Source organism: Solanum verrucosum, unplaced genomic scaffold (genome assembly GCF_900185275.1).
Source record: "Solanum verrucosum unplaced genomic scaffold, falcon-dt-bn FXZP01000268.1, whole genome shotgun sequence".
Lineage (NCBI taxonomy): Eukaryota > Viridiplantae > Streptophyta > Magnoliopsida > Solanales > Solanaceae > Solanum > Solanum verrucosum.
Genome location: NW_026019957.1, coordinates 3,661,251 through 3,682,406, shown reverse-complemented (window position 1 = coordinate 3,682,406; position 21,156 = coordinate 3,661,251). Strand labels below are relative to the sequence as shown.

The window sequence follows — 21,156 nt, the reverse complement described above, 5'->3', positions numbered from 1 at the left end:
TCTTGCAAACTCAAGGGCAAATGTTGGGTTTGACCAATTCTCATATATATTCATGAAACACCCCACGCCCAGCATTACAATAAACTCCATAGCTACGGAGCCCGGAGAGCTCCTCCATTACTCCACCCAAATTCCGGTGGATAAATTCGAGCTATTTTCATCGAAAAATGTGCTCCGCAAAGCAAAAACTCAGTCAACATTGTCCGAAAGGCGGTGGAAGAGATTGGAGGGAAGAAGTAATTACCGGCGGGTCATTGAAATGCGTAGATTTGAATAACGGGACAAATGGATGGGCGTCACCTCCGGGAGATAATTTCAATCTCCGAGGTCCGAATTACTTCACAAAAAAGACGAAAATACCCTCAGGTGAATGGCTTCTACAACCCGCCGGAGTTGATTGGCTCCGATCAAATTCAAAACTCGATCACGTCCTTTCTCGGAACGACAACCGTGTAATGAACGCGCTGAAGAAATCTCATTCACAAGGTGAGTTTCTAAAAACCTTTGTATTCGCTGTAAACCTTCAAATCCCCGGTAGAGATCAGCACAGCGCGGTTTTCTACTTCGCTACTGAACAAAACCGCCCGCTCGAACCGGGGTCACTCCTCTACCGATTCGTACACGGCGATGACTCGTACCGTAACAACCGGTTCAAAATCGTGAACCGGATGATTAAAGGACCGTGGATTGTGAAAACCGCCGTCGGGAACTACTCCGCTTGTTTACTCGGTAAAGCTTTGAATTGCTATTACCATAAAGGACCTAATTACTTAGAAATCGACGTTGATATTGGTAGCTCGGCGATTGCGACTGCGATTTTGCATTTGGCTTTAGGTTATGTTACGTCGGTGACGATTGATATGGGGTTTTTGGTGGAGGCGGAGACGGCAGAGGAGTTGCCGGAGAAGCTATTCGGAGCGGTGAGGATATGTCAAATGGAGATGAGTTCCGCTACTTTTGTTGAAACGACGCCGTATAAGAAATTAATTTCTAATCATAATAGCAGCAAAGTGCAGGCTGAAAATAACGAAGACGAGTAGACGACGATGACAAATGAGTTTATTTATTATTATTTTTTGTAATTTTAATGACGTGGAAATTCTTTTGATTCATAATATCTCTGTGGTCAATTTAATTTTAATAAAATGGATTTGTCCCAATATTACAATATTTGTTTTTGTATTTTCTAACAATAATACGGTAGTGTAAGATTTATTAAGTTATTCCATATACACGATGATGGAATAACTTATTCTCAACTAACTGACCCCCTAAAGTTACCGTTCTTATACCAATCGACAAAGTTACCATTCTTCTAATGAAAAAATACATCTTGATTAAAGTTTGAAATGTTGGAATGTAGCAACTTTTGGATGAAGAAAATCTTGTGTCTACAAACTTTTAACATGCTTACATGACTAACAATCCTCAAACTTGTGTTGTTGCAATTTTCATACTAAACTAAATTTACAAGTGGATGAAAAGCTCTAGTAAAAATTCATGAAACACACACCACAGCAAAAGAGGATTGGAGATGCAAAAAAAATCCTACAGAAGAATTACACTGATGTTAATAGAGAAGAACAAAGAAGTTTCTCAACAACGGTACCACTAACGTGTAACACATGCCAGACTTTTCCAGCATAATTGCACAGTGTTCACGAAGAAAAGGAGACTCACATATGCTAAGGCAAAGAGGCCTTGAGTGAGTATAGAATGAATCCCTAACAAAGAAAAAGAAATTCTCAGTCATCAGAAGCCGAAAGACAACAAAAAACTGGAAGTAAAAGGGGACATGCATAATGCATGATATCATGGATGATGAGTATTGTTTGATATAGCACTCGAATAGCCTGAGCTACTTAGGGCTTTGATTCTGTGTATCGAAAACTCAGATGGATATTCTACAACAATGAAGCAGTACATGTAAGAACTGGTAATGGATATGCTCCTTCTAAGTGGTAAGCTGATAACTTCGGAGTTAACAGATAGGGAACACAATATGAAAGAACATCAATGCATCTAATAACTTTGGAGTTAACAGATGGGGAACACAATATGAGAGAACATCAATGCATCTAAGTCGGGAATCAAGATATAGCTCCTCAAAGAATAAAACTAATCTGAAAAACCATAAACATGTCCATTCAGAAAATTATCATCAAAATATGGATGGCGTAGATGCAAAAGCAGGTCAGAAAGAACTGATTTGCAATTTCTAAAAAATAAAAAATGTATGTGAAGATGGAAAATGCGAGACCCCCACAATAGGGTTGTAAATTTCAAGCCCTACTTATTACCAGTACTTTCTATTGGTGCACATAAACCCCTTGTTTGGTTATCAATAAACACCTATCACCTTCAGTTGCCTTTTGCATAAACTTCAAAACTAGCAATGTTCAATAATCAGCCAACATCATTCCTTTCTATGCTACCCAACCAACTTTAATTCAACATAGGGGTGATGGACGGACACCCATGCTGCACGGGGTGATGAGTGATGTAGTTAGTTTCTGCTAATGACAAAATAAGGTAAGACAGCCTTTGTTTCTTGTTTCTCTTTTGCCCATTTCTTCTATATTTCAATTTGAATTTCCTACCCTTTCCAATCTCGTTCTTTTGTATTTCCACGTTAAGCATCACATGAAAACAAGATAAAGTCGAGAAAGTATAACACTATTGCTTTGTTCTTTATTATCAATAATATCAAAGATAAATAAGAGTAGAATATGCTATAAAACTTCATCAGTTTTTTGAAAAAGACTGCTATAAAACATAAACATGTTGTCACAAACTTGATTTGTTATTTATTAGTATTGTTTTTATCAATAAAGAAGAGAAATAAGTGCATTATATGTTATAAACTTTGTTTTCCTCATCAAGGAAGCGTAACAAACTTTGCTTTTAGATTATTGGGGGATTATCCAGAAATGAAAAAGAATTGTTGTTGAATCGTGTGAAAATCTTATTAAAAAGCTTAAATTGTCAAATAGGAGGCATTAATATTTATTTACTTTGTCTACAACACCCTCACTCACATGTGGGCCTAATTCTTTCTCTTGGCCAAGCGTAATGTAGATACACTTTTTTTATCACTGGGTAACAACAGGGATCAAACTCAGACTCAGCTTAAACAATTAGAGAGGGGATATTTTTATTTCTTCATTTTCTGTCTACTAAAAGGGATAGAATATGAACATTCAACTCAAACTTTTAAGACAGTGGATCTATGAGTGGAATTGGCCGCGTATCATGTGAAAGAATTTGAGCATCCATTCCCTATTAAGGCAACAAATGGAATCTCAGCACCTTTACAAAATTCTTTGGTTGACCTTATGTACCCAATGTGGGATATAAATAGTTCAAGAAGATAGTATTTTGAATTTGATGTAGGAATCTCTCCAGTTAACCTCGGTTTATCACTTCCTCCGTTTCACTTTATGTGAACCTGTTTGACTGGGAAAAGAGTTTAAGAAAGAAAGGAAGAATTTTGAAGCTTGTCGTCTTAATCAAGCCATAACATTTTTATGACTAAAAGGGTTTTGGAAATATGTGGTCTTAAACATGTCTTAACATATGTGTGGCTATAAAAACTTGTCATTAAGGGCAAATGGGAAGTTTAAGTTATAAATAGTTTCCTAATTTAGAAAGGAGTCATTCTGTCAAAAAAAGAACTAGGATCGCATAAGCTGGAATGGAGGGAGTTGGATGTTACATATCTTTCATTCTACATTCTTCATTCTCATGTTCAGAAGCTTTGATAACATACTGATAGTTTATATTCTTGCACGATGCAGTCCTTACGTCATGTTTTCTAGCAATCACACTACAAAAATCACACAAATTCAATCCCAATTCCACCTCCAAAACAATAAGAAAAGTTAAGGACCTTTTCAGGCTTTTTCTCTTTAACTGGGAGTTCAGAAAAACATCCCTGAAATCCTAGTTCATGACTTCTTTAAAAGCAAAACCAACATTAGAGTATCCACCAATCATCCATATTTATATTATACAAGAATGAAATTTCAAACCATAATAACAGATTCATAAATTATATTGTATTATCTTCTTCACTTAATCCCTGAATTCTATCAAACCATCTATGTCGACTAATAGTTTTGCCACCAGTCAGCAGCGCTTCTGAGATAAGTACTTAGCAAAGGGAAAAGAGGGACAGAGACATGATGTTTTCAAGTATAGAGTGCTCAGCAATCTCACTAGACATCATTTTAACAGTAACTCACCAAAATAGCTGGCCTTTTGAAACTACCATGTCCTAAACATTACAGGAGACATAAAATGCTCTTAAGAAATTTTGGACTATGTTCCTACCAAACTTACCCAAAATCCACAAGAGTTGCAGAGTTTCTAAGGTTCTTTTATCATTATAGGAAAAGCCTCTGAGAATTTATTACAAAGAAGAAAAGTAGATATTGAGTTCAACAGAAGACCATAAAATTCATGCACATAACACCAGATAAGTGCCACTAAACCCCAGAATCCCTTGTAAAGGAAACAGTTGAAGTCAACTGATGTAAATCCTAACAAATTTGGAATATTTTAGTATTTATCTACATCACATATTTATCATTATCCCTTGTTTGATTTTACCTACATCTTTTTGCTGTTTGTTTATTGAAACAGGAAAAAGGCTAGTAAATAGGATTGATGCTATCTATCTTTATCTTCTCATTCTTCTTCTCCTATCAACCTCGAACTCTTGACCAGTGGTGCGGAGAGGACTCCCTAACCACTACGAACAAGCAAGGCCAATGTTATCTATCTCTAACTTATCTTAGATTTTATTTTTATCTCTTATTTGGAGATAAAGTTCCTACTTTTGAGGATTCTACCTTGTGCAAGGTTCCCTACATGTAAACAGGAGCCTCCTTTTTCTTTGATGAGATTCTACCTTATGCAAGGTTCCCTACATGTAAACAGGAGCCTCCTTTTTCTTTGATGAACATACTTCATTTAATAAAATACTATAGTTTATGAGTTGATATCTTCTTTCACTTCTCCTATCTCCCTCTCTTCATTATTCTCCTCATTCTCCTTCCTTCCTTTTGGTGCTACATCAATATCAGTGATAACATTCATGATTCTAATACCAAATGTTGCACTTCTTTAACACCATCAAGCCTAAGAATTTCCAGAATACCCAGCACCTCTAAATAACCATCAATTATTTCCATTTTAAATTCTAATTCCCAAAGAAAAAAAAGATAAAGCGAATAATTCTAGCTCAAAAGCTGCTTTGTGCCATTCTAAGTCACATCACTTGTCTTTTAAAAAAAAAAAATGGGGGTAGGGGTAAGGGGTAATGGGAAGGGGATTACAAGGTGGGGAAAAGCTCATGCTTCCATCATCCAGAGATTTAAGCAACGAAGCAATCACTTTCCATTAAGTTCAAAAACATTCTTCATAGTTCATACAGTTATGTGACTTACCAGCTAAGTATGAAGCCACATCAAAAGAGAAAAAGGTTTTCACTATTGGAGAAGATTTTCACCCTTACCCCCTAAGAAGATGTACAGGACTCTCCCCAACCTCATTTCGTTAATAACGTTGACCCCAATTACCTTAACTAAATTATCACTTCAAAAGATTTGACATGTAAATTCAACAAAATAAGTTCCCTCTAGAGTTGGTTCCTTTCCTCTGCTTTTTTTGCTCATTTTAAAAAGGAAATCGCTACCTTGTCATCCAGTTAAACTATTGCTCAATTTTTGTCCTTAAACTATAAGATAACTAAAACATAAGCACTAGATTTTCAGTAATCGTTATATTCTTTAACAAATAACATCCTTAAATTTCATTTCTGGATACTACAATACACAAAAGTGAATGGCAACTCTGCATATACTACCTCTTCTTAAAGTTTCAGCAGTGCTTAGTCTATTTCATTTAAACTGCAACAATTTCTGTACCATTTTTAACTAATACACCAATTCAAAGAAATCAAAACTCCTAATATGGGTGAGGGGTAAACCAAGTTGGTATATCAAGAATCACATGATCAGCCCAAAATTGAAAAAGAAAACACTGGGGGAAAAAAAACAAGGATCACTCACCCCACCCCAAAAATATTGTCAGCTCACAGCGTGATCTCTCATTCACAAAGTTCAGCAATGCTTAATCAATTCCATTTTGACTGCAAAGAATTGTTTACTATCATACTAACATACACATCATGTGTCCCTTAAAGAAGCTCAATAGCAAAAGAAAAGAGTAATTCACTCAGCCCATGACTGTGCCATAAAAGTTCATTCACATTCGCAACCATGTTGGACATCAGGCAATATATGAGCACTCCAATTCAAAGAAAACGAAAACCCACAAAAATCAAAAATCATATTATCCACCGAAAAAGGGAAAAAAAAATACACAAGCACCAATCTCCCAACATATTAACAGCAAAATTAACAGCTCACTAAGCGATCTCTCATGCACAAAATTCCAACTGATATGACACAGATTTAACAAGAAATTATACTTACAATAACTCGAATTCTCGAGTGATTCAAATTCCAAAGAAGAAAAAACTGAGAAATAACTAGGGTTTATACCTTGCATTTTCCTACAAGCTGAAGCAAAATGAAATCAATCTATCTACATTTGCTAGTGCTTTTTACTTCTCTGAGGCTGTTTCTCAGTTGCTACCCGGTAAATCCAGTACACCTACAACAAATTCAGCAAAACAACTCAATCTTACTAGTTCGAGAAAAATACACACAGTGGGGAATGAAGCAAATTTTCAAATACCAAAGCGAGAACATGAGCAGCGATTAGTATGACTACTAGAAGAGGTAATGCTTCGAGAATCCATGGCCGACTCGATCCTTGCTGCTGATTCGCCATTTTCAACAATTTGTATTTCACAAAGACGATCACTGCAAAAGCTTACAACACTAAGCACAAGGTTGTATTCTACTTGTAATGATATTTTTTTTAAAAAAGGATTATATTGATTTGCTAATTATATACTTACCTTCTTTTTTTTCTTTTTGCAACTTGTATGAAGAATTTTATAAGAAAAAAAAAATCATTTTACATTATTGATCTTATAAAAAGATTATTTTAAATTTCTTATTTATTTTCATGTATTTAGTGAGTAATAAATAAAAAATATTATTTTAAAAGTATTTTCATATAATTTAATCATATACTATGGGATGTGGTAATGGGACAGAGGTGTGGGTTCGTGAAACTAATGTCAAATGATGTTGGTAGTTATGTAGTGAAAACTGATAGTAATAAACAGAGTTTAGATAAATGGTGTTGGTGAATGGTTGGTGGTAGCTATAAATGATGTACGATCGTGATTGGTGGTGGTTTTTTGAGGTAGTGATCGATGGGGGTGGCAATAGATAGTCAATGATGTTAATCGTGCAATAGAAGTTTGGTGGTGATAGTGATAGTCGTTCAATGATAGTGCACAAAAGTTGTAATGTTAAATCTTATATTCCTAGAATAGTATAAAAAAACCTAATTTATATGATGTTATGAGGTGGTCATTGGTAGAACTAGTGATGAGTGATGTTGGTTGATGGTGATAGTTATGTCGTGAACAATGATAGCAATAGGAGTTCAAGTAATTGGTGTTGATTATAACAATGGCTAGAAATGATGTATAATTAGTGATTGGTAGTGATTTTTGAAGTAACGGTTGGTGAAAATGACAATAAATTTGTCAATAATATTATTTGCACAATAGAAGTTGATGATGGTCATCGTACAATAATAGTGCATAAAAGTAGTAATAAGTAACCTTCATAATAATGTTTAGGTGGAAGCTCTAATAACTTTTAAGGATAATTTCAAGGAAAAAATTATACAACTAGTCAAAACTCCTAACTTATTTAAAAAATATCCTTTCAATTTAGGTTTTTAACTTTTAATTACTATACCTTTATTGAGGTATTTTGTTAAACTCATACTAATTATCTCTCTTCTAGTTTAGGACTTAACAATGGTTTACTTCAATATTCATTTAAGTTTGTTGCAACAAAACTCATTTTTGGGACAAAAATTTGACCAACTAGCTTGGTGGATGACATATAATAGTAAATCTCATTATATTTCAAACAAACTCTTGCAGAAATACAAGGTACAACATCAGTAGTGGCACAGAGTTCAAAACTCGATGAATAATGGGTCCAATCCTCCAAACTTTCTCCACTTAAATTCCGGGTTTTTGTATGTAGAAAGGTTTGAACTCCATGAAATGCCACACACCACGCAATGCACTCATACCTACTAACCAACATAATATATCAAGAGATAGAACGGTTGAACTTAGTTTTCGTACAAGTACATGACCAACAATACATATGATGATAATGGTTGCAAATCAAACCACAAGCTTGATCATTTTAATGTCGATGATTTTCCAATGCAAGGTCGTGCCATGCATCTCCATCAACTTGTGGAGCCTCTTGATCTGCAGAAGGATAGAATTCAATCATCCAAAGATGAGAACTGACGGAAAGTAGACAGCATGAAAGCAACCAACAAATTGATTTGTTTCTCAACTCATCGAATGTAAGATTCCTGATATCAGAACTCAACAAAATGTGCGTGGACCAGAAAATATCTGAATTACATCTATGTTTAAGTGTTCCTAATCTCGGTTTATGCCAAAACCCATTTCAGAAATAACCCAACTATAGCATCAAGTTCTTCTCATTAAAATTCCATCAAATGCTTAAAAGCAAAAGCCATAATGATACTAGTTAAAATGATGTATGATATTCTTGATCTCTTTGATGATTGCAGAAAGTGAACAAAACAAATGCCAAAGAGCATTATACTGAACAAGAATATAGTCGATGCTACAAGGGTTTCAACATTACAGAATACGAGTAAGGAAAGCCCTTCGGTACACACCAATCGTGGATGAACAGAGGTTAGATTAAGCTTTAGGGAAAGTCGTTGCAGGCTTGCAGAGCCTACTAAAGAAGTCTCAGAGATGACTTCAAATTTCAGCTTTCTTTTCAAAAAGCAATATAACCCCACATATGAATTGCTAAACTAAGGAAATTTTGTCTTACAGCGTAGCTATCTAGGATCTGCAACACTAATAAAAAGGGGGCTAAGAGCTAGAAGCCATTTAACAGCTACTCACTTTACAAGAAATCTATTCTAACTTCTACCAGAACATGTCGATAAATAACTTGAAAGTCTTAACTTGTCATCTTTTGTTCTCACATTTCATACCCAAACCAACAATTAAGGGATAAAACATTCCCACATTCAATATCTCCCAAGCGTATGAATACAAGTAATACTTACTTGAGTCTTCATTGTCATCAGTCTTAGGAAGTAGTACGGGTGGTAACGGGAGATCTGCAGAAAAAGATGAATTTAAAGTATGAACAGTAAATTCTACTTTGCCTCAATTCCAAAGTAGTTAAGCTACACAATATAAATGAAAAATGGAAAAAAATGAGACAAAAAAAGTATAAGAATATACATAACAATTATTATCCATCTAAATTGAGCTAAAGTGTGTGATTTAGGAAACCTCTAGCTTTTTAGAGAATTCCTAATTTTCCCCAAATAAAATTTATCTAGTATTGGAATGAATGGACCTTAATAGAGCGAAATATGATTCACAATAGAAGGCAAAAGGCCAAAAAAGAAAAAAAAGGAGCTTATACTCTGCAAGAATTGATGAAGAAAAGCCCAGACATTGAATTTTTTTAAAAAAATTCAATGCAAGTCAAGAATAATAGCTATAAATACAATCAAATATTATATGCACAAGGGAATTATAATAAAATGAAACAAATATATAATTAAGTGAATTTTATTGTTTATACTGCTCTCTTCAAGATAGAGGTCATGTGTGATGCACAAACTTAACATCTCACTGGCAACTGGAGTGCAGCCCAATTGAGACAACACATCATCCTATCTTGGACCAAACTTGAAAGCCTAAGCACGCCGAGGGTAAACATTTGATAAAACTGACGCAGTTCAATTGCAACTAATTTGGATTGAAGCATAGTTGATTGACTGATATATAATAATAATAATAGTAATTGAATGAGGATAGTACCATCAGCGGGCAGGGTATCTCGCATCCATTCTTCATCCACAACATCTATGAGGACTCCCAAGTTGAGGATTTGCTCTGCCATGCTTTGTTTTTCTATATACATTTCCATTTCAAAGATAAAATCTCTACTTAGATGAGAGAAATTCAAACAGGACAATCACATCTATGCAAAAAATATCAAATTAAAGTCCAAAATAGTCCCTTTAGCTTTGTACTTAAATTCAAAATCATCATTCTTTGACTTGGAGCCCTAATAGTCCTCATTGTTTGTCAAACTAGAGCACTTTCAATTTTTCTAGTTTTTAATGGAGAGAGCACCATGATTTCATTTCCAAAGAAAATAACAACAGTTCACCCCATTACTCCTCCTCCTCCTTCGCTTCTTCTTCTTTCTAAAAGAAAAGAAAAGCCTCAACTGAAATAGATACTATGCACTTATGACCAGCAAAGTTGAATAATTTATTTTCTTTGTAAGAACAATGGGCATGATCAGCAAGGTCTGTTTTGTGTTCGTGCTCTATCATGTTATCCAACTTGAATCTGGTATAAATGGAATCTCCACATTCACAACAATCCTCAATTTGCCTAAGACTTGAATAGACTACACATTAGCATTTCTTACCTACCCTGTAAGTGCTAAATACATTTGATGTGTAGCGTGAATAGAAAAAATGAGATTTTTATGATACACGATAGGCATTAAATTTTGAATTAGATACTTTCTATTCTCACAACAGCTAACATTAGAGAGTCAAACGACAGACCACAAGTTTTTTTGAATCAAAGAGAATCTTAAAAAAAAAAATACAGCGAAAAACAACTAATTTTACTATCAGGTATTAACACTAGACCCTCCCAAGAGTTACTATCATAAATGATGAGTACAGAGAAAAAAATATTGCAATTGAACACAACTTAAGCAATCAAATATTGGACAGTCTAGTCGGATAATCCCCAAGAAATGAAACGTAGAACTGCAAATGCTATCAGAAAACAGAACTAGCCGGAACTTTAGGAAATGATGTAAGCAAATTAAGATTATACATACAACAGGAGTGATGAAATCATGGTACTCTCTATGATAACAAGTACTCCCTCAGCCCCAAAAAGTATCACTTTTCACTTCTCGAGAGTCAAACATGAACTTCAACCAAAATTTTAAGATGTATTTTTCACCATATCAATATGAGAAAAATTGCAACTTACTAATTTTCGTACAGTTTCGAATACAGAAAATCTTAATTCTATAAAATATTAAATTAAGTTAATTCAATCTAGCTTTGAAGATCTGTCAAATTAATTCTCGATAAATGAAGAGTTATACATATTTTGGGATGGAAAGAGTGACAGTTTAGCAAACAATTAGGATCATTTAGTGCTTCCTATGAAAAAAGAGATGAGTTTAAGTGTAAACTCAACGATAATGAACTATATTGGGAAATTTTTAATCAAAACAATCTCTAATCTACAATTCCTCCTCTAATAATTGGTAGAAATTCGAAAAAATGATTAGGGTTAGGACAGATACTGAACATCAAATTGTCTATCATGCAAAAGGTAAATTCGGAAATATTCTGGAGAGAGAAAGAAGGAACTTACAAGTCTTATATCGCCGGAGACGGAGACGGAGAAGTTCGCCGGAGATGGAGTTACAAGTATTGGGGATTATGATATTTTAATCAATTGGGGCTTCGTTAAGGGCCCGTTTGGCCACCATTTGAAATCAAATTTATTTGAAGTAAAAACATTTATAGAAATTTTACTATTTTTTAAAAGATTAATTATTACTCTTTGTGGATTTCCATTTTATTTCGTTGGCGTCGTTCAGACCGAAAAATTTGATATAAAGAACTCCGTTTGATATTCAGATCTAGCTGAAAAAATTTTCTTAGACGATAATTCATCTTCAATACGTTTTTGATGATTTGCCCATTTTACATATAATACAATTTCTTATGTACTTATGTTCCTTTTATTGGAGATGCAACATTTTAAATGTTGCTGATCATTGACTTGATAATCGAGCAATATGTTAGGTCTATGTTTTAGCTATAGGCGAGCTCCTTTCGTTCTTGGAGCGCATTAAGTTTGTTTGGTTGATTCAACATATTATTATGACTTGGACCTTATCCTGGTATACAATTTATTCATGTTAGAAGCTTCATAGATAGACGAGTTACAACATTCAAGCAAGTTATGAAATTTCATTTTTGACCTTGGTGTCATCTTGTTTTGGAACTTAAAGATTTTATTAATTAAAAGCCTTTTATTTTATAAATAAATATGTTTTGAATTTTTATTTATTTATTAAAGTCTTTCATCTTCGTTTACGTATGTGTCTCATGCCATGTTAACAGTTCGCTCAGACAAGTTAAAGATATCAAACACCGACCACATCTAGAGTTTAGACTCGGGGCTTAACAATAATTATAACATGTTTATAGTCAAAAGTTGATTTTTTTTTTCTTCTTATATTGAAAAATAACAAGAATTTTCATAAGATATTCCCAAAGAAGTCCTTAAAATTACAATAAAGGCATGTGAGGACCTTTTGGGACATAGTTTCTTCCTTTATTGAACCAGCTTAATATGATCAACGTTCATCATTTTTGAGCTTGCTCTTCAGAATATAAATCAAATTTTCAAATGTAAATGTTAAGTGTTAAATGTTTATAAATAAAATGAATATTTTACATTTATTAGTTTGATATAAACACTTGATACGGATAACTTTTTTACTCAAAGCAGCATTCATCCCCATCTGAATATTGCAGAAGCCCATGTAAGGCCAGCTCCAAATCCAGCAGCAGCAATGACATGGCCTGGCTGCACCTTCCCGCCCCGAACAGCTTCATCCAACGCTAAGGGAATCGATGCAGCACTAGTATTCCCATAATTTGCCACATTTGATATCACGCGCTCTGATGGAACCTCTAACCGAGTTGCTACACCATCTATAATCCTTTGGTTTGCCTGCGCGTAAAGTAGAAGTAAGACTGAATACATGTATTGCAAGTTTACTCATGAACGTAACGAAGTTGAGACCTAAAACACAAACAATGTAGGTATATATCTAGGCTCGTTGTTTCAAGAGAATACTGAGAACAAGTGCTACCGGAGTGTTATGTTGATAGAAGGATGTCTACGAAAGTGAAAGGTAAGTTCTATGGAACAGTCATTAGTCATACCACCAACGGTGGTATATGGTAATGAATGTCGGGCTATTGTTCATAGTTGAAGGGGAGTTCGATTTTTAAAGCAAAGTTAGGAGGTGTAAATGATTTTTCACATGATTGACATAATATTGTATTATCTGAGAAAATTATACCTGATGAAGGAGCAACCAATCGAAATTATTAGAGCCAGCTAAACCTGCTTTCTCTAAAGCTGCTTCGATTGATTGTGGTACTACGCGAACAGCAAACTTGAAAATCTCTCTGCCATTCATCTGGAGGTAGGAATAAGAGGAACACTTGGGCGGAAAACTAGTCGTGGAAGGATTTTCACTTGATGCATCATCTGTTTCATTCTCTTTGAAAGTAGAAATCAAGTGTCTGACAATGGAAATTTAAACCAGTAGTTAGTGCCAATCCGAAGATGAGGACACAGTAATGTAATTCCTCGTATGATGAATAGACGTAACGTACCTTTTACCATCACCATCACTATGCAAGTCGAAACCAAACAAGCCATCTTCTCCGATATCACAGGCCTAAAAGAAACATGGATATGTGAATTTTGAGATATAGATATTGGCAAAACTGGTTGTAAATTTGATCATTTTGAGACTTCAGACTTTACATGAAAGACTCTGAGACCATCGAAATGATAGTAATAGAATCAATGTGTTTCAATTTCTGGCTTTGCTCCAACCATCCAATGGACCATGGACTAAACGTCCACTGCCTCTATGTCCAGGGAACCCCCACCTACCACAAAAACACACGAGGCACATCTCATGCCTATAGGCCGCTATGCCTATATCACACTTTAAAAATGTGCGGTGACTAACTCCTATCTACCCCGAACAACAAAATGAGCATGAACTTCACAGTAATACTGAATGTCAGGAAAAATATAAAAAACATTCATCAACTAATGGAATTTTTCTTTCAGATAGTTCTAAACTCTCCTTTATCGGTACCTGCACAAGTACAGCACCAGCAGCATCACCAAAGAGAATACAAGAACCTCTATCCGTCCAATCAACAAAACGAGAAACAGCATCAGCCCCAACTACAAGGACATTCTTAAAACCACCAGCTGCAATAGGAACAAAAAATATAATATCAATAGAGCAAATCCTTTATAACAGTCATCCTTCATAACAACATTTCACTATAACAACCAAGTTTTCTTTGGAACTGATTTTTCATATTATGTTATATTATATGTTCTCTATAACAACATTTCGCTATAACAACCAAAAAATATCCTGACAAAGGATGCTGCTATAGAGAGGTTTGACGGTAAAGGGCATCATTAGCTACAATCAAAGGCGGAGCCAAGATTAGGAGTTTGGGGGTTCTAAATCAATTTTGTTTGGGGTGCACATGTTAATATACATATATTTGTTTAATTTTCTAATACAAATATAGGGTCTACGAAAAAGCTAGTGGGTTCGTCCGAACCCATGAACCCCCACCTAGCTCCGCCTCTGGCTACAATATTCGACTATTAAAACATAATATATCATGTAAAGGATGATTATACAGTCCACAAAAATTTCATAATTAAGGAAAAGTTTAGAAGATTCTACCTTTGATGTAGCAAGAAGCAGAAAACAAACCCAATAAGAACCCGCTACAAGCAGCTGTTATATCGAAAGCCAATGGATTGTGTTTGCAGCCCAGTGCTTTTTGGATCTAAGAACAGAGAAGCTATAATAACTTAAAAAGATTCAACAAAATACTTTTTCCACAGACAAGTCACCTATGCTACTCGGACTCTTCAAGAATGTTGTTGCATCTGTTCGGATCCTAATAAGAAATGCATTACTTCTGGAGGATCCAACACGTGCCTATCAACATTCTAAAAGAGTCCAAGCATCATAGCAAGTCCAAGTACAACAACATGTCAAGCTAGTTAGTGTAACTAGTAAACTGGAGAAATTGAGACGAAAATATAATCTTAACTTAACTAACTGGTAGAATGCTAAAAACCAATTGCTAGTTTCTCTTCATTTGGTTCACATATATGCATATGAAAAAGAAATAGTATATAACGACACGTTTCATGCAGGGGAAACCATAAACCCGCAAGTTGTTCTTGTATTCTGTTCTTCTTTCAGGAAAGTTTAGTGATTACATTGCCCAAGTTTTTTCTTATCTAAGTTGTTTCCTACATTACTCGAACTCTTCAAAAATGTTGCTTCACCCTTGACGAAAATGCACAACATTTGGAGGATCTGACACAAACTTATTGACATTTTTGAAGAGTTAGAGCAACATAGGTTGTTTAATTCTCTAGAAGGAGCTTCACTTAGTCGAGTTAAGGGGGATATCAGCTATTATCCTAGCAAACACATGAACCAAGACAATTAAAAGTATAAATTGGTAAATTATGTTGCTCTAAGATGTAGAGAAATGTCACTACTCTACAAAGTCATACCACTGGAGCACCGCCAAAACAGTCATCTCCAGTTGAAGAACACAACAAAATTAGATCAACATCTTTAGGATCAACTTCTGCCATCTCAAGAGCTTTCTGCGCAGCCTCTATAGCCAAATCCGTTAAATTCTCTTTGCCTGTAAAAGCGTATATCAGATCACTGCCTTGTAGCATTTACATACGAAAAATGTTTCGTATTATTTTCCATACACTTCCAATGTAATAACACATCATGTTACTGTCAAAGAACAGAACACAACAACATGTAGTAGGTTAGTATGTATCAAGATCAATGCAAGATTCACCTGAAAGAACTCTACGATTACGTATCCCTGTCCGAGTGGATATCCATTCATCATTAGTATCAATAAATTTTGCAAGATCATTATTGGTAACTCTCAGGCTTGGTACTGCAGAACCGCATCCTACTAGTTTGCAGCCTGTGTTAACTAATCTGTATATATGATAAACGGGGAAGTAAGTAGTTCTGTGACAACAATCTAACATAATCTTGAGACAAGATATACAAGATAGAGAACGAATTCACATAGTACGTGCTTTTGGGCTCGATAATGTAGTCCAAAGCACGTACAAATCTATAAGGTCTGTTAGGAGAAAACCGGCAATACAGCAATAGGCTTGGACTATTACAGATATCGTATTGAAGTTAGACTTTCATAGCTCTTCAATGGTGGTGCATACATCAGTGAACATTCTTAAGTCCCTATGAGGAGTATATATATGTGATGCCCCTGATGGAGGGCGATCGAGTTGATGAGGTTTGATCAATGTGAAGGACTAGACACTCTTCTAGGCTAGTAAGGGTCCTATTTTAGTTTTCACTATCTTGCTTGTGGCTGCCTATGTTGATCATATAGCCGCACTTGCATTGGATACTCTAAAAATGCATATACTTTTGGAGTATTTGATACACACTTATCAATATTATTGAAGAGTCTGAGCAACACAAATACTCCTTCTGTTTCAAGTTGTTAGTCTTATTTTCCTTTTAAATCCGTTTCAAAAATGAATGTCTCTCTTTCCCTTTTTTTGGCAACTCTTTCATTTCAACTTTCTAAAAGACATTTTGATACATTTTGCGTATCTTTACTTTAAGACCACAAAATTCAAAAAGTCTTCTTTACTTTTTTAAACTCCGTGTCAAGCCAAAACACGACAATCAAATTGAAACGGAGGGAGTATCTACTACTATCACTAGATTTGTCTGCCTTCATCTTCTGATTCAAAGTTGAAACACATATCTAATAACAGTTAATTAATCCTCATCAACATAAACTATCCTCATTTAATTATCTAAGTTGTACAAATGAAGCATCAAAATCAGATATCCACATTAATTAAGAATCCTAATTTACAAAATAAACTGTTTATCAAACAAAAATTAAACACATTACCTTGAAAACTCCTCTGCACCTTTAGCAGTATTGGAACACATTATCCTGTTGAATTTTCCATCAGAGAATTGATTTAACTATTTAGACAAAGTAATATATGTACACAAATATATCATATCTATCACAAAATTCTTAATTGAGTTATTGTCACAGGTGTCAAATGGGCGTGTTGAATTAAATTTTGAAGACTTTTACAACAGGTTGAATTAATAAATGAACAGGTTATTGACCCGTCCAAAAAATCACTTAGCTACTAAGCGAGTCAAAACTCAATCGACCCAACTATTACTAAGTTTAATTGTGTTATTATAATATTTCTTTATTATGAAATTTCAAATAAAAAAAAGAAAATATTTTGATAAATTTCTCAACATCAATTTGGGTTTTATATGAGTCCAAATTTTGAAGAGATGAAATGAGTTGATCTACTAAATAAAACAGATCAATAATTAACCCAAACTTAAACAGATTGAATGGGTTATAATGTCATGTCCTGATTTTCAAACCTCTACTTACAATCAACCATTTAAAACGACAAAATTCAAAAATAAAATATTTAGCACTGTACAAGGAGAACTCATTTCTATTCAACAATATCAGTAATCACCAGTAAGATTTTGAGTTTATGAATTCTAAAAACTTTTAGTAACACAATATATCTTAACAGATCGATCCAAAGCTACTGAATTATACCGAAATATTTTGCATTAACACATTGAAGGTACAACTTACAAAGTTGGTGCTGCTTGATGCTGCCTCATTCTGCTAATACCAAATATTTGCGCTGCAGCCATAGTTGTATTCGCCATAAAATCGATCGAAAAATCAATGTCGGAGCTACAATACTAGCTAACTCGACTTCAATCACGTAGTCAGAAATTTAGCTAAGAGTGTTTGAACTTTAAATAATGCAAATTATATAAGAAAAAAATTTAAAAAATTTCTAATGAAACAAATGAATATATATAGAATGAAAGAATAAGAGAAATGTTATATATAACAAGGGAGATGATTAAATAAAATATCTAAGCACATGGCATGTATAATGGTTTTGCGTGCATTAGTTATTTGAAAATTAAATTATGCAGATACGAATCTGTATATAGCTTGTTATAAGGTCAACGTACTAGATAGGTGGGTACGTATCTATTTGGCCAAATTTTTAAAATTATTTATTTCGTGTTAATTTGCTTAGCGTAATTTGATTTGAAATTTAAGAAGGTAAAAATATGACCAAATATAAATTACGACAACGAGATAGTTGTCGTTGCCCCATTGTAAACTGTAAAGTCATTTTAAAAATACATTATACTAATTTCCTACTCTCTTCGTCTCATATTATATAGGTACTTTCTATTTTACGTCGTGATTAAGAAATCATTAATAGATTGAATAACTTTACTCTCTCATTCTCATATTAAATGGACACGTTCAATTTTATACAGTGATTAAGAAATCATTAATAGATTGCTCAACTTTACTATTTTACCCTTAGTTCATACTAATTAGCCTCTAGAAAAAAAATCGTATATCTTTAAAATTTGTTTAAACTTCCAGAGGCCATATTAATTATAGGGCTAAAATGAGAAAAATAATTAATATTATCCTAATTTAGTAAGTAATCACATTATATGAGATAAATATTTTTAATAATATGATCATCTATGGGATCGAAGGAGCAGGGGCGGAGGCAACATATAATTGGAACCCCTCGACGGAAAATATTAGTATTTATATATGGTTAAAATTATTTTTTAGGTATGTATAATAGATGTCGAACCTCCTTTCACTAGTTCGTGTATTTACTTCTCAGATATTGAATCCATTTATTAAAAATTCTGGCTCCGCCACTCGAAGGAGTAATAATGAGGGGAAAAAGAAGTAAAATAGCATGATTTTGATATTTATTTATGGGTAGTCCTTTTTTGCGGCAGTTGGTGTAAATATACTTTATTTCAGAGTAATGAGTTATTTAACTTCTTCAATTCATTAGGCAATAGCCCCGCCGCTTTAAAGTATCTATCGTAATTTTAAAAATAATTATTTCAATTTATTTTTTAGTTTAAAAATTTATGATAATATTAGTTATAAATCTTTTAAAAGAATATAAATACCTCAATTATGTAGAAATGACACATAATAAAATAAATATTCAACAAAAAAAGTATATCTTAAGAATAATTCGACTATTTCCTAATTTATATTTTATCAAGAGACATATTAAAAAAAACAAGACAAATAATTTGAGACAGAAAATAGTATTATATGATGCAGACTGAATCAAATTAATAAATTTGACTCCTCACCGTTTTCTTTTTTTTTTTCTCATTTTTCACAAAGTTTTTATTTGGATAAGATCAGATAAAAGTACTATTTTGAAATCAATGATTTGGATGTGATTAACATAAACTTGAAAACTAATCATGGCTAGGAAAATAGTTATTTCATACTATATAGTTTTTCAATTTTTTTTATTTCCTCCTACAAACTAGGTGGATCTCTAGCCCCAAAAACTATCCCAAAAAAGATTCACAGATATGCCAATCTTTTTGAATATTTAAGTTGTAATCTACCTTGGTGTATTTTTATAATAACTAAAAAGTGATGTGACAATAACATAAAAGATACCTTAGTTTATTTGCCAAATTTTAGTTCATGTTATATTGTGGTAAAAAAAGTTCCTAAAAATAAAATGTATATTATTTTATGCCAAATTTTAGCTCATGTTATATATATATTGTGGTAAAAAAATTCCTAAAAAGAAAAAATGTATTTGAGTTATTATATAACCAAAAAAAAAAAGTGGGCTTTTTATGCCAAGCTTTAGGCTACGTTGTGATGATAAAATTCCTCGTTTTCTCCTAACATGATTTTATTTTACTTGCTATCATTTGTGATGCATCTTGTTTAAAATATATTTTTCTCTTAATATATATTTTAGGTCTTTAATACAAGCTAATCAAAATAAGTGTGTCATGAATAGTTTTTTTACTTGTAATAATATCATAAAAGGTCTCAATATTTGGCAAATACAATGCCAAATATTTTTAAAATATTTATTTGAAGCGGACTATTTTATGCCAAATTTTAGTCTATGTTATATTACTATCATAAATTTTCTATAAACTATTTAATACCCACCCAAAAAAGGTGGAGTTTTATGCCAAATAATTTTTGGAACCCCAGGATAACCCACAATCGCTACAATTTCTGTCACAATCTTTGTCCTTCGGGTGTGGTGAGCACTTTGTGCGCACTGGGTAAACCCCTCACTGTGTAATAGTTTGCAAACCACACAGGATATAAACCGCACTAGGCAAGCCCTATGCAACATGCTCGACTCAGAAAATATTGAGGGGGATCGATCCCAGGTCATCCGTGTATGTTATAATAACAAAATTCCTAATTTTTATTTAATGTGTTTATATTTTGCTTTGTATCCTTTTTGATACACTTCATTTAAAATATATTTTTCCATTACCATATATTTTAGAACTTTTTAATAATTAATTCTCCTAATGACTTTTATCATATACTCTAAGATTCCTTAATTTTTAATATATATTTTCCTCTTATCATATACTTTAGAGCTTCTTAATTTTAAATATTATAAAGATAATTAAATAGTAATTTGAGGAAAATAGTAAATGCAATTTTTTCTATTCTAAAGTCTTTTCAAAAAAACAAAATGGTCAATCAACATTTTCTAACGATCTTTATGCTTTTTAAAGTAATATATATAGATATAAATAGATATACATGAGACAAGAATTGATTTCATGTATGATGATCGAAGTTTACTTACAATAATACTATAATTATAAATGAATAATTCTAAATTCAAGTACGTAAAATTGAATAAACCGTATTCTTATTGACGATAGTCTTTTTACAAGTAGTTAGAGGAAGGCATAGACCAATTTTTTTAATGAAAATAGTAAGTCTGATAAAAAGAAAATAGGCATAATACATAATATTTTTTTAACTTGGCTTCAGCTGACATCTATGTCCCCAAACTTTGGGTGTGCACAAATAGACACTTAAACTTGTATAAAAATGAACAAGTAG

General features: G+C 33.3%; 3 protein-coding genes and 1 long non-coding RNA gene across 8 annotated transcripts in view; 1 reads left to right on the top strand and 3 right to left on the bottom strand.

Moving 5' to 3' along the window:
- The first annotated feature begins 86 nt into the window (after positions 1 to 86).
- On the top strand, positions 87 to 1,166 carry LOC125814416 (protein ENHANCED DISEASE RESISTANCE 2). Its single transcript, XM_049493863.1, has one exon. It carries the CDS (start codon positions 168 to 170, stop codon positions 1,038 to 1,040), a length of 873 nt encoding a protein of 290 aa, XP_049349820.1. The 5' UTR covers positions 87 to 167; the 3' UTR covers positions 1,041 to 1,166.
- A 543-nt stretch (positions 1,167 to 1,709) lies between these two features.
- LOC125814445 (uncharacterized) lies at positions 1,710 to 6,923 on the bottom strand. Its single transcript, XR_007442122.1, has 3 exons — positions 6,766 to 6,923; positions 6,570 to 6,681; positions 1,710 to 1,724 (listed from the first exon to the last, which is right to left on the bottom strand). It is a non-coding gene; the product is annotated as an uncharacterized LOC125814445 (long non-coding RNA).
- Positions 6,924 to 8,032: 1,109 nt separating this feature from the next.
- LOC125814442 (anaphase-promoting complex subunit 13) overlaps positions 8,033 to 21,156 on the bottom strand; it is a 171,865-nt gene continuing 158,741 nt past the window's right edge. For 3 of the 4 annotated variants that reach the window (XM_049493885.1, XM_049493886.1, XM_049493887.1), the window contains exons 2-4: positions 10,064 to 10,156; positions 9,295 to 9,348; positions 8,033 to 8,443 (exon numbers count right to left, since the gene is read on the bottom strand). In XM_049493885.1, the coding sequence (XP_049349842.1) occupies positions 8,376 to 8,443; positions 9,295 to 9,348; positions 10,064 to 10,145 (204 nt within the window). In that variant the 5' untranslated portion in view covers positions 10,146 to 10,156 and the 3' untranslated portion in view covers positions 8,033 to 8,375. Of the gene's footprint in view, positions 8,444 to 9,294; positions 9,349 to 10,063; positions 10,157 to 11,662; positions 11,706 to 21,156 lie in introns of those variants that run through there. The other variant, XM_049493888.1, reaches the window with a different exon arrangement.
- On the bottom strand, positions 12,803 to 17,939 carry LOC125814409 (3-oxoacyl-[acyl-carrier-protein] synthase 3 A, chloroplastic-like). Of its 2 annotated transcripts, none has more exons than XM_049493857.1 (9): positions 17,821 to 17,939; positions 17,089 to 17,136; positions 15,979 to 16,127; positions 15,674 to 15,810; positions 14,823 to 14,928; positions 14,208 to 14,326; positions 13,711 to 13,775; positions 13,392 to 13,617; positions 12,803 to 13,036 (listed from the first exon to the last, which is right to left on the bottom strand). In XM_049493857.1, exons 1-9 carry the CDS (start codon positions 17,895 to 17,897, stop codon positions 12,815 to 12,817), a joined length of 1,149 nt encoding a protein of 382 aa, XP_049349814.1. In that variant the 5' UTR covers positions 17,898 to 17,939; the 3' UTR covers positions 12,803 to 12,814. The 2 variants fall into 2 exon arrangements, with proteins under 2 accessions (XP_049349814.1, XP_049349815.1); XM_049493858.1 differs by having other exon boundaries at positions 17,089 to 17,133.